We start from the raw sequence: 13037 nt of genomic DNA, 5'->3' as shown, positions 1-13037 counted from the left end.
CCGTAGGGCAAGGGATTCCCAATGCAGGGTTAGGAGCCAGTGCAACTGTCCTCACCACTTCCGGCCGTAGTTCTCAGCCAGGACAGCCAACATCCTCTCCACGGAGCCCAGCACCGCCCGGTGGATCATCACCGGCCTCTCGGACGTGCTGCCATCTTTGCTGTGGGTGAAAAGGATCATGGGAAGCGGTCAACGGGGACTGAAGGTAGAGTGACAAGCAGGCCCCTTCCCCGTGCTCCTGTCCCGGGGTCTGACGTGACTGAAAAGGAGGAGAAGGAAGTAAGAGTTCGGGGGCTGATTCTGCCTGCAATGTGTTTACATTTGATGGAGATGCCACTCAAAGTTGCGATAACAACAAAGCGGCTCCAGACACGGATGAGGTTCCTGTTCCCCCTCAGGTTTTTGCAGCAGCAGTTCCTGTTGACGTGGTCAGGAGCTGTGCCTCTAAACACTCTAAAGGGCATGGAAACATGAGATCACCCACTCGCCCACCGCGGAAATGCAGCCACCTCTAGGGCGAGACAGTTACACCACAATTTGCCAAATATCATTTTGTTCCTCGTTCGAAAGAGGAAGTGAATTAATCTCCAGCTAATGTGAAACGTGAAGTTCTGAGGCAGGTCTAATGTGTCAGCTTTTCTGGTACGTGGCCAGGAGAGCAGGGTCAACACTTCAGCTCTTGCAAAACGTCCCAGGTGCAGTCAGATCTTCAGTGAAGGGCTCAAGGTTTCTGGAGTGGGACTCTCCTAAATTCCAAGTGCTGGCTGAGCTCTGCTCCTGGAGCCGTCAGCAGGAATTTTCTCACTAACGTCAATAGGAGCAGGGTGAGGTCAACACTGAGTGTTTATGAAAACCACCTGGCCTAATTTCCCCTCTCTGCTAACTACCCAGGCCACGTTCTCTGGAATTGCAGGAAGAAAAAAATCGGTATTTATAGGGTGCTTTTCACCCCAAGGATCCCTCAGCACTGTATCCACTTGGCTTTATATACCTACGGTACGCCATACAGGGCCACTGAAATGCGGCCATCTCTGGGGCGGAACACGACAGCTGTTGAACAGCACATGGCAACAGAGTGTTAGATGGGAAGTGAAGAAAGAATGGGGACAAAACTAGCCAGGAATAAAGTGAAGCTGGAAATGAGGGGAAGGTTTCTAGCCTTGAGAGGGAGGGAGGGACCGGACCAGTCTCCCACAAGAGGCAGGGGCGGGGGGGGGGGAGGGGAGGGAAGATGACAAAGAGCCTAACTACTTGGAAGCTACAGCTTGACCTGTTTGTGAATAGGGTGATAGGAAGGGGTTGCCTGCGACAGCAGAGGACTGGACTCAATGACCCAGAAGGTGCCTTCCAGTCCTATGTTTCTAACAACAACAGAACCAGAGGAAAACGCAGGGGGGATTCAGAATGTACCTTCTATTGGCAAGATTTGGCCGGGACTAGTGTTCTATCATCCACTGGTGGTTATTAAAACTCTCAGGCTGGACTCACTGACGGGTGCTCAGGGAGACTGGGAACCCAACAAATATCTTCCCATCTCCTTCAGGCCCTGGGGCAATCCAGAGTTCATTGCTTGTTTTGCTAAGGTGATGGCCAGCATCTTGGCTGACACACCAGGGATTGAACCGGGACCTCCAGATGTTCAGAAAGCCTTTGACAAAGTCCTTCACCAAAGGCTCTGATGCAAAGTAAACTGTCATGGGATAAGGCGGCAAGGTCCTCTCGTGGATCAGTAACTGGTTAAAAGTTAGGAAACAAAGGGTAGGAATAATGGGCCAGTTTTTTTACAGTGGAGAGAAGTAAACAGCAGGATCCCCCAGGGACCTGTACTGGACCAGCGCTGTTCAACATATTCGTAAATGATCTGGAAAAAGGGCTAAACAGTGAGGTGGCAAAGTTTGCAGACTAGACAAAAGAACTTAAGATAGGTAAGTCCAAAGCAGACTGAAGAGTTACAAAGGGATCTCACAAAACCGGGCGACAAAACGGCAGATGAAATTCCGTGTTGATAAATGCAAAGTAACGCACATTAGAAAAACAATCTCAACTCTACAAACAAAATGATGGTGTCTAAATTAGCTGTTACCACTCAAGAAAGAGATCTTGGAGTCATTGTGCTTAGTTTTCTGAAAATATCCACCGGCAGTCAAGAAAGACTGGGACTGTTCATCTTAGAAAAGAGACGACTGAGGGGGGATATGACAGAGGTCTATACAATCATGACTGGTGTGAAGAAAGTAAGTGTCATTCACTCCTCCTCCTAACACAAGAGCCAGGGGTCATCAAATGAAATGAACAGGCAGCAGGTTTAAAAACAAACAAAAGAAAGTACACCTCTGCCTTGATATAACATGACCCGATAGAACACGAATTCGGATATAACACAGTAAAGCAGTGCTCCGGAGGGGGCAGGGCTGCGCACTCCAGTAGATCAAAGCAAGTTCGATATAGCGCGGTTTCACCTATAAGGCGGTACGATTTTCTGGCTCCCGAGGACAGCGTTATATCGAGGTCGAGGTGTATTTCTTCACACAACACACTGTCAACCTGGGGAAGTCATAGCCAGGGGATGCTGTGAAGGCCAAAAGTATATAAGAACTAGATAAGTTCCTGGAGACTAGGTTCATCAATGGCTGTTAGCCAAGATGGTCACAGATGCAACCCCACGCTCTGGGTGTCCCTAAACCTCTGACTGCAGGAAGCTAGGACAGGATAACCGGGGCCCTGTTCTTTTAATTCTCTCTGAAGCACCTGGCACTGGCCACTGCAGGAAGACAGGATACCGGGCTAGATGGACCCTTAGTCTGAGCCAGTATGGCCGTGCTTACGTTCTTAAAAGCATGAGCTGCTACAGCTTGATCTGATGAGTCAAGGCACCCCAGACTCTCAGCCTCTAGGGATCAGGCACTGAGGGGGAGCTGGAACACATGTTCACCACGGGGCTACATCAATACCCCAACCCTTTCAAAAGCTACCCCCACCCCATGATCCTTACTGGCCAGGATGTTGGGTTTCAGGGCTCCTCTACACAACACTTAGCTTGCGCCAAACTGGGAGCGTAAATCTACCTTGGGCCAGTCCGCTGTGCACTAAGCGTCCATGCAGCCACTGCTACCATCTGCTACAAGTTTCCTACTGTGCTTTGACATACCCGGCTTTGAAACTTTTTAGTGCACAGCAGCACCATCTACTCGGACGGCTAGCGAGCAGCAGGCTAGCCTGGGGTAGGTTTACCCCCAGCTCGCTACAAACGACCTGTCTGTATAGACAAGCAGCACCTAGATCTTGCTATACCTGATGTACGTCAGGTCGAACCTCACGGGCATTTGGAAGTCCAGCTGAATGGTGGCACATTGATGGTATCGGCCCAGGGCGTCCTTGAGCTGAATGTCGATCTGAAACAGCACGTGGAGACGGGTGAGTCACTCATTTCCCAACAGACCCTCGAGGGGCCAGCACTGTAAACAGAACCCTGCCTCCATGGTGATACAACTCAGCTTATCAGTGCAGGAAAAGGGTCATTAGGCATTATCCTCTCCATGCTATTTATGGCTACAGCAGCAGCAATGATCTCTGGGGGGAGTAAGGGATAAGCCCAGACAAAAGCCCCAGGCTACAGTCTCGGCTCCAGTCCCAGGAAACACCTGGCACATGGCTGTTTGTTAGGACACCTGTACCCTGCAACACTACACATTCGAGAGCCATGTCTGCAGAGACTCATGGAGGAGTCTTGCCCAGCAATGAGCTGATCCTGGAGGGGGGACAGAGACCAAGGTCTCTTTCAAGGGTGGAAAGTCCAAAAGCCACGGTGTTTGCAGCTTGGGAATCATGGCTGAGGCAGAAGTCGCCCGAGGGCCCAATCCTGCAGCATCTTGCACATTCCATAGATAACTACTCCCATGAGTAAACCCAGCCCCAGGGCCCAATCCTACAGCACCTTGCACATTCCATAGATAACTACTCCCGTGAGTGGACCCAGCCCCAGGGCCCAATCCTGCAGCGCCTTGCACATTCCACAGATAACTACTCCCGTGAGTGGACCCAGCCCCAGGGCCCAATCCTGCAGCGCCTTGCACATTCCATAGATAACTACTCCCGTGAGTGGACCCAGCCCCAGGGCCCAATCCTGCAGCGCCTTGCACATTTCATAGATAACTACTCCCGTGAGTAAACCCAGCCCCAGGGCCCAATCCTGCAGCTCCTTGCACATTCCATAGATAACTACTCCCGTGAGTAAATCCAGCCCAAGGGGCCAATAGATTCCTGCACAGGTGAGTTACCCGGACAGCTCACATGAGCAGTAAAGTTAGTCACACCAATCACATGAGTAAAGTTACTCACGTGTGTCTGCATTTGCAGGACCAAGCCCTTAGTCATCCTTGATTAAAACCTGCTCAGTTTGCTGATCCCAGAACTCGGGGCGGAGGGATGGGTATAAACAAGATGGGTCCAATTCCGGGTCCTGCATTAGCTTCTACTAATTGAGCTGTTTTGTAAATTAATCAAAATTAGAGCCCATCTGTTTCAAGACACTCGTGTAGCCTCCTAAAACAACTGTGCCGAGCTAGTCCCAGTGCTTTTCATCCCTAGCTCGCTGTGCCTCACGAGGGAGGGCAAGGATCACCGATGCTCTACGCTCAGCCGCACGCGTTGGGGTTGATGCAGGAATCACTGGGTGAGTTCTCTGGCCTGTGCGAGGCAGAAGTCAGACTAGAGAATCAAAATGGCCCCTCTTGCTCTTCACAGCCAAGTCATTACTCTCACGCTATAAGTGGGGAAACTGAGGCAGAAAGCAGGGACACGACTGGCCCAAGAAAGCAAAGCAAGTTGGTGGCAGGCTCGGGACCCAGGAGTCCTGGTTCCAACCACTGACGGTGGATCGAGCGCTCACTAACCTTTGGCCCATAAAATGCCCCGTCGCCTGGACTGAGCTCCCAAGGCTGCCCAAAATCATTGAGGCTTTTCTCCAGTTGCTGGAAGACAAAGGGGTTAGGTGAGTTGATGCCTTTTGCCCCAGGTCACTCCTGGATACATGGTCGCTGCCAGCTAGTCACAGGGTTGGTTCAATATTGAAAGTCACTGCAGGAGACAAGAAGCCACCAGCATCTACCCTGCCGACCAGCTGTGACCGCCGCATGAGCGGCATCTTCTGCATGGTAGGTGGACCCTGCCTCGGCGGATGATGCTATTGCAGACGGGTCTATTCAATGCCACTGTACTGTGAGAGGTGGCATGTGGATCCAATCACAAGGGTCTGTACCAGGCAACTCCCCCAAGTGCTGCTCTGTGCCACAGAAAACAGAGCTGTCAAATCACTCAGACCCAACCACATCAGCCTCTCGCCCCCTGCCAGGGTAAGCAAGCAACAGCCACGGTGCACCAGCAACCTGGAGTGGGGGGAGGAGAGGGAGAAGCTAACGCCACGGCCAAATGAACGCGCAGAGGGATTTATTACAGCAGTGCCTAGAGATCCCAAACTGAAATCAGGGCCCCTGCTGCACTGGGCGGGCACAGGCCCTGGCTGACATATGGGCCCCATCATGCCAGATGCCTAGCCAAGCCCAGGGCCCCCACCGTGCCAGGCGCCACGCCGACCCAGAGTGAGAGAGTCTCTAAATAGCTCAGGCAGACAAAGGAAGTGCTGTTATCCCCATCTGACAGACAGGGAGAACTAAGGCACACAGAGATGAAGTGACTTGCCCAAGGTCACAAGGGAAAGTCAGTGGCAGAGCTGGGAATTGAGCCTAGGTCTCCTGAACCACAATCCAGGGCCTTAGCCACAAGGCCGCCCTTCTGCTCAGCGCTTAGCTCAGAGTGCCAGAACGCAGGCTGGAGTTTCGCCAGGCCACTCGGGTTCTAAAACCCCGACCAAGGGGCGCTCAGCGTAGGACACCCACATCTCAGGGTGCGGGAGGTGCATGGGGCAGTGCTAGACACACACTGCATTCGCTGGAAGGGGGCGGAGGAGTGTTCCCCACCTGCTCGGCCTGCTCCCACACATGAGCTTCCCCCAGGAACCCTGCCGGGCGCGTGGAGAGGTAGAAACGGAAGGAGAAGCCGAAGACGGAGTACACGGCCTGCAGGAAATCCAGGCATCCGCCGATCTCGCCTTCCAGCTGGGAAAGGAACACACCACACAAGGAGTTTTGGGGGAGGGGACGGGACGGAGGGCAGCGCCCCTCCCCAAGGAGATGGTGATCCTAGGGAGGGAGGGCATTTAGGAAGGGATGGTTGGTTAATTACTCCCTACCCCACCCCCTCGGGGTACCCGGCTCCATGCGCTCACCTGGCCCAGGGTGCAGAAGATGTGAGCGTCGTCCTGCTGGAAACGCCGCACCCGAGTCAGGCCGGTGAGGGTCCCCGAGGACTCGTTCCGGTGCAGCACCCCGAAGTCGGCCAGGCGGAGGGGCAGCTCCCGCCAGGAGCGGGGCCGGTGAGCGAACATCAGGCTGATGGGGCAGAATGGAGGAAGAAGGGAAATCGGAGCCCGCCCATGCCCCGCTGAGCAGCACCCCGAGGACCCTTTGTGGCAGCAGCAGGCCCTAACAGGGAAGGGAGTTGCTGGGCTGCCCTCAATTCAGAAGTATCACCTCCCCCTCCCATCCGAATGGCGTTACGAGAGTTTAACGATAGGCAACTCTTTTACAGCGCTAAGCAAAAACCAATGGCAATCCCCAGTCAGCCCCGCTCTACCACTAGACCCCACTCCCCTCCCAGAGCTGGGAATAGAACCCAGGAGTCCTAATTCCCAGTACCCCTCGCTCTACCCACTAGACCCCACTCCCCTCCCAGAGCTGGGAATAGAACCCAGGGGTCCTGATTCCCGGCACCCCCTCACTCTACCCACTAGACCCCACTCCCCTCCCAGAGCTGGGAATAGAACCCAGGAGTCCTGACTCACAGCCCCACCCCACCCCTCTACCCACTAGACCCCCCCTCTCTCCAGCCTCTATCACAGATCCCCCTAGTCCAGTGGTTCTCAACCTATTTACCCCTGTGGGCCGCACACGTGGCCCACAATGAGTTACGTGGGCAGCATCCAATGCTGCCTGTACGGGCCTGAGGAGGTCACATGGGCCGCAGCTCTCTGCTGCTCGGGCTGCAGGTTGAGAACCGCTGCCCTAGCCGACCAGCCAGCCTGCAGCAGACCTCGGGTGCCTGGCTCACCAGTGAGCAGGGCAGTTCATTGGCTTCAGGGCGAAGGTCTCGTTCTCGACCGGGAAGCAGAACATGTGGTCGCTGTAGTGCTGCCAGTGGCCAGACAGCTCCCACAGCTTGGCGTTATAGATGTTAGGGGTGACCACCTCCGAGAACCCACGTTTCCGATACTCGCTCTGCAGTGGGGGCAGAAAACACAAGACGCGGCCTCTTCACGGGAGCACAGACCTGAGAGACACTGGGCCTTTTACAGTGAGACTGCTACTTAGTAACGACACAGAGCGTCACATCTCCAGAGCACCACCCGCACTCACAGCCCCATCCTCCTTTCCCAGGGGAAACCAAGGCAGAGAGGTAGAAATGACGTGCCTAAGGGCCACAGAGAATGATGGTGTGAGAAGTGGGATTAAAGGAAATAATTACTTGCCTTACGACAACTGTTGGGTGTGTGTGCGCATTCCACTCTTGGTGCACCTATAACCCCGTACACTCCAGTTTAGATTTGTCCAGCGAGCAGTGTCTGTTGAGGGCTGTGCCTCTACCCCAAATGTCCTCATGCTTCCAACTGCGGACATAGGGGGCGACCCCAACCACCCCTCAGTTCCTTCGCTAATACGGAATCCATCTGAAAGCAGACTCTGTAGTAGTGGGGAAGGATCATGGACTATATATGGACAACACATCTGCCAGTACCACAGTTACCGTAAGGTAGAACTATTGCAGCTTCAATGTCTTGTGTACACACACACACACACACTTTTGCTGACTCACAACCAGCACCCTAGATCACAGTAGTCTACCTACACAGTGGCTGCACGACAGCCTGAGCAAAGTTAGCATCATATCTTGATTCTTCCCCTACGTTGTAACGCCAGATCAGCACACCCACCAAAGCCCAGGTAGCTGCCCTACATATCTCCAGTACAGGAACGTTTCCCAAAGAAGCACCAGACCCTGGAGAACGAGCTGGTGCACTCACTGGAGGGTCTACACTGGACAATTCAGAGCACAGCTTGACACAAGCAAAGAGCAAGCTAGAAAGTCTCCATGTGGAAATGGCCTGACCTGCCGCCTCGTCCCCATAAGCTACGAACAGCCTAGAGGACACCCTCAATGACTTGGTTCTATGTAGGAGGAGAGCGTCCTGAGAACATCGAGGGCGTGGGAGCTTAGCCTTCCCTTGGCTACGGTGTGGTTTTGGGGGAAAAACCCCACAGGTAGGTGGATAACCCGATTTAAAGGAACGTCCGATATCGCTGTCAGTCAGATTTCAAAGACACCCAGTCTATGATAAATTGTGTGCAGGGGCCCTGCCATCCGCCCTTGTATCTCGCCTCCCCTTCCAGCCAAAGTTATTGCCAGCCGAAAGGTGGGTTTGATGTAATGATGAAACGTGGAGCTAATGGCTTGAAAGGGGGACACATCAACCTTGCAACGTATGGTGCATCACGATTTGACGTGTCAGACCTTTTAGGAGCAGGAGACAAGCTGTGCCTGCCCGACGCATGGTTCTTAGCTCCAGGATTTGCGTGAAGTCTTCCACACCCCTCACATCTGAAGGTCGTCCAACCCATTGTGGAGGCATCTGTCACCAAGAGTGGGAGGAGGGTCTTTCAGAGAGTCTCTCTACCGGTTTAATTACAGGACTTCTTCGGGGGGGGGGGGGGGGAAATATGCAGACAGAACCTGGTGGTGCCTGCTTGGCCAACACAGACTTCAGCCGTCCTTGCACACAACGAGGATAAAGTCTAGCATGCTGAGCTACGTAAGTGCAGGAGGCCGGGGGAAAGCAGCCTGAGCCGAGTTCTCAGGGACGCCTTGGGATGACAGGCCTAGCATGGCTTGAAATCTCTCCCGCAGTAGATAAACCACTGCTGTTGTGGAGTAGTTCCCATAAACTCTGTCCTTTGGGTCAGAGGCAACAGTGACTTTTCTCTGTTGACCTAGGGAGGGGAAAAGCTGAACGGAGACTGTCACTTGTCTGTCCATGAATGAGCCGGTCGTCTAAATATGGGAAAAACTGGGCTGTCCTTGTTTCTTGAAATAAGCTGCATTTTGAGAATCTTCTTGGGGCTGCAGAAGGGCCGAATAGCAGCTCCCTGTGCTGGTAATGGGACTCGTCCACTTGAAATCTCAGATACCGTCTCTGGGCAGCACCAATCGCTATCTGGAAAAAGGCAACTTCGAGGTGCCAGTCTTATGGATCTAGGGTTGGGGTGGCAGAGGCCAGATGCACCATCCTGAATTTGAGCTTGTGAACTAAAGACGTTCAGCTGCCCCGACCCAGCCCCTTTCTTTCTGGCAATCAGAAAATAACGAGAGTAAAATGTTGTCACTTGTGCTACTGGGTGACCTCAGGCAAGTCATGTCCCACCCCCGTGCCTCAATTTCCCCACCTGTAAAATGGAGATAATGATACTGCCCTCTTTTGTAAAGCACTTTGAGAAGTACTGATGAAAAGAGCTAGATAAGAACTAGGGATGATTATTAAAGCCCCTTGAGGTACTTCTCCCACTGCACAAGAGGTCCGTAAGGGCTTGCACCTCCCCGCGTTACTCCTCGTTCTTCTCGCAGGAGCGTGTACTTGTGGCGCTTTAGAGACTAACAAATGTATTTAAGCATAAGCTTTCGTGGGCTAAAACCCACTTCATCGGATGCATGGAGTGGAAAATACAGTAGGAAGATATAGATAGATACAGAGAACATGAAAAAAATGGGGGTTGCCATGCCAACTCTAACGAGAGTAATTGATTAAGGTGAGCTATTATCATTAGGAGAAAAAAAAACGTTTGTAGTGATAATCAGGATGGCCCATTTCCAACAGTTGACAAGAAGGTGTGAGTAACAGGAGGGGAAAAATTAGCACGGGGAAACAGTTTTTACTTTGTGTAATGACCCATCCATGTGTAGGCTTGAATAAAGACTGGGAGTGGATGGGTCATTACACAAAGTAAAAACTGTTTCCCCGTGCTAATTTTTCCCCTCCTGTTACTCACACCTTCTTGTCAACTGTTGGAAATGGGCCATTCTGATTATCACTACAAAAGTTTTTTTCTCCTAATGATAATAGCTCACCTTAATCAATTACTCTCGTTAGAGTTGGTATGGCAACACCCAGTTTTTCATGTCCTCTCTCTCTCTCTATATATATCTTCCTACTGTATTTTCCACTGCATGCATCTGATGAAGTGGGTTTTAGCCCACGAAAGCTTATGCCCAAATAAATGTGTTAGTCTCTAAGGTGCCACAAGGACCCCTCGTTCTTTTTGCTGACACAGACTAACACGGCTACCACTCTGACTCCTGCAAGAGGGGCCTGAGGAAACGGTCAGGGAAAGCGAGGGGGAGGGAGAGAGTCTGGAACTGGATGGAATAATCCCTTCTATGACTTCCAGCGGTCCCTTCAGTTCCCAGATGGAGGGGATCTACGGTGAGAGACGATTTGGGAATCTGTCTACTTGCAATTTAGGAATTCTGGTTGATCTTATGCGATTACTGTCTGCTGGACTGCCGCGGAGTAGGCGTAGTCAGCTCACGCGTCACCCACACCAGGAACAACGGTGGGCTGGTGAACCCGGAAGGCTCCCATTCATAGGGGGGACACCTTAAGACAATGGGACAGATGAAGCTTAGGGAAAACCAGTCTGCCTGCGTTTATCGGCCAGGCTGGGGTTTGGAGCAGTGGAATTTGTCCACAAACAGGACAAAGAGCCAAGGTGTTGAGTGAGGTTAAGTCTTTAAAACCACAGAGACTGGGTGAGGCACGGAGGGAGCAAAAGGGAGATTGGGCAAGAAAGAGGAAGACAGGAAACCAGCTGCACAGGAGAAAGACTCCATGAGCCAGAGGAGAATCCACGCGTAGGAGAGGGATTCTGGACTCCTTAAAGAACAGTGAGGAAACCGAGGCAGGGACACGCGTACGGGGCTGTTCCCGGATTGGTCTGAGCTGTACCGTTCCCGTGGGCGCTAGAGGGTGATCAGGCTCTGGAACCTGTACGGAGAACCGTGCGCCCGTTTGCTGTGTTATCCCGCGTCCCAGCAGAGGCCAAGTGTACCCGTGGGAGGGGCCAGGCTTAAGCTCCAGAGGAGGTTAAGGGGTCAGCACTGGTCCTGGGAGAGATGGGCCGCCCCACTTCCACGACGGGGTAACAGACAGCGAGCCTGTGCCCAGGATGTGCGCCAGAGAGGTCAAGGATCTGAGCGCTGCAGCCTGCACAGCCCAAACACAGTAGCCAGGATGGGCTTTGGCAAACCCCTCCCGACCAAGGAGCCACATCTGCTGCCAGGAGGACGAGGAGGGCAGACGGGGGGCGGATGCAGAGGGCTTCCTTCTGGGGCGACTTTGGCCCTTTCTAGGTTGTCCGGGTTGCTGAGATCACGTGTTAGAAGATTCTGTCTCCCGGGCAGCAGAGACAAAGCGCTCACAAAGCACGACCCCCAACAGATGCTCCCGGCCAAAGGAACCTGGACTCGAGTCGCTGGGCAGGTGCCGCCGAGAGTGGGATGTAGGCAGACGAGCACTCGAAGGAAGAGTCCCCCAGGAACTCGTGGCTTCTGCTCACAGCCCCAGTCCAACGGGCCAGATCGCACAGCCTCTTGGGAACAGCTGTGGGAGGGGATGTCTATGCACCTGTCTGCATCCCACGGGTTCCCCACTGGGGAGCGGGATTTGCTCATCGCTTTCAGGGGAGTCATGTCCCCCCTCTTTTTCTTTGTGGCTAGGTAGGGGAGGAGAGGAAGGGTGGCCCAGGGGTTAGGGCACCAGCCTAGGAAATGGGAAACCTGGGGTTCAATTCCTGCTCTGCCACCAACTCCCTGTGTGACCACGGGCAAGGCACTTAGCCGCTCTGTGCCTCAGTTTCTCCATGCGTATAATGGGATAATAGCACTGCCCTGCCTCACAGGGATGGGTGAGGATAGATACATTAACTGGTCTGCAGAGCTCAGACACTACAGTGCTGGCGCTAGATAAGGACCTACAATAGACAGGCCCAATGTTTTTTTCCAGATGGGAGCAGGGTGTGGACACCCCCTGGAAGCCTGTGCAACTGGGACCCAGAGACAGACACCTCCAAGATAACCTACCTCCCTGGGAATTGGGGACCCAACCTCACCCGGCTAGCTAGGTGCAGCCACGCTCCTGGCCGGCCTCTAGCACAGCTCCCTGACCCAGGTGGCTAGGGACATGCACTCCGCCCTCTCCCCAAGGAAATCTATAGCACAGCCAGGTTAAAACCCCTCTGGCCACGCTGACCAGGGAGCCAGTGCTGGAGCTCTGCACACAACGACTGTGCTATGACCCGGCGGGGACTGGTGAGAGTCTGCTCCCAGGATGCACAGAGCCTGGGCTGATGGTCACAGCTGCACGGAGGTATTTGGGACAGGAAGATCTACAGGGTGTCACACGGAGAAGAAGCCACCGCACCACAGAAATGCAGCGGCTGGATGGGACCTCGAAGTCACCGAGTCCAGCCCCCCTGTGCGACCAAGCGAACCCCGAAACAACGGCTGCCCGTACCTTGATGAAGTCGATCAGGGTGTTGTAGATGTGAGCTCCTCTGGGCAGGAAAAAGCAGCTCCCAGGACTCAGCTCGTGGAAGAAAAACAATTCCTGCTCCTGGGGAGGGAATAAGAGAAGGTCGCCTGAGCGCCGCACCGAGGGGGAGGCAGGACACGGGGTGACTACACGCAACGACCCCCCTACATGGGGGACTGGTTCCAGGCTCCTAAGGACTAAGCCCGGCAGCTGGAAACAGCAGCACGTTCAGAAGCCTCTTATGGGACCCATAAGGTGGAGACAGACTCGGGCTTCGCTGAGGCGGGAGAGACATGGCACGGTAACGGAAGACAATGGCTTGCCCGAGCGGGGTCTTGCAGGGCAC

At 53.6% G+C, this 13037-nt stretch overlaps 1 protein-coding gene across 2 annotated transcripts in view; it reads right to left on the bottom strand.

The window, feature by feature from the left end:
• Positions 1–13037, bottom strand: part of TARS2 (threonyl-tRNA synthetase 2, mitochondrial) — a 31174-nt gene that overhangs the window by 7311 nt on the left and 10826 nt on the right. Inside the window, exons 9-15 of one of the 2 annotated variants that reach the window (XM_039512736.1) lie at positions 12674–12772; positions 7165–7331; positions 6284–6446; positions 5976–6113; positions 4893–4970; positions 3292–3392; positions 56–160 (exon numbers count right to left, since the gene is read on the bottom strand). In XM_039512736.1, the coding sequence (XP_039368670.1) occupies positions 56–160; positions 3292–3392; positions 4893–4970; positions 5976–6113; positions 6284–6446; positions 7165–7331; positions 12674–12772 (851 nt within the window). Of the gene's footprint in view, positions 1–55; positions 260–3291; positions 3393–4892; positions 4971–5975; positions 6114–6283; positions 6447–7164; positions 7332–12673; positions 12773–13037 lie in introns of those variants that run through there. The other variant, XM_039512737.1, reaches the window with a different exon arrangement.

The sequence above is a fragment of the Mauremys reevesii genome, linkage group 24, assembly GCF_016161935.1.
Source record: "Mauremys reevesii isolate NIE-2019 linkage group 24, ASM1616193v1, whole genome shotgun sequence".
Lineage (NCBI taxonomy): Eukaryota > Metazoa > Chordata > Testudines > Geoemydidae > Mauremys > Mauremys reevesii.
Note: the sequence above shows the minus strand (reverse complement) of the source record. Positions and strands in the feature narration are given on the sequence as shown.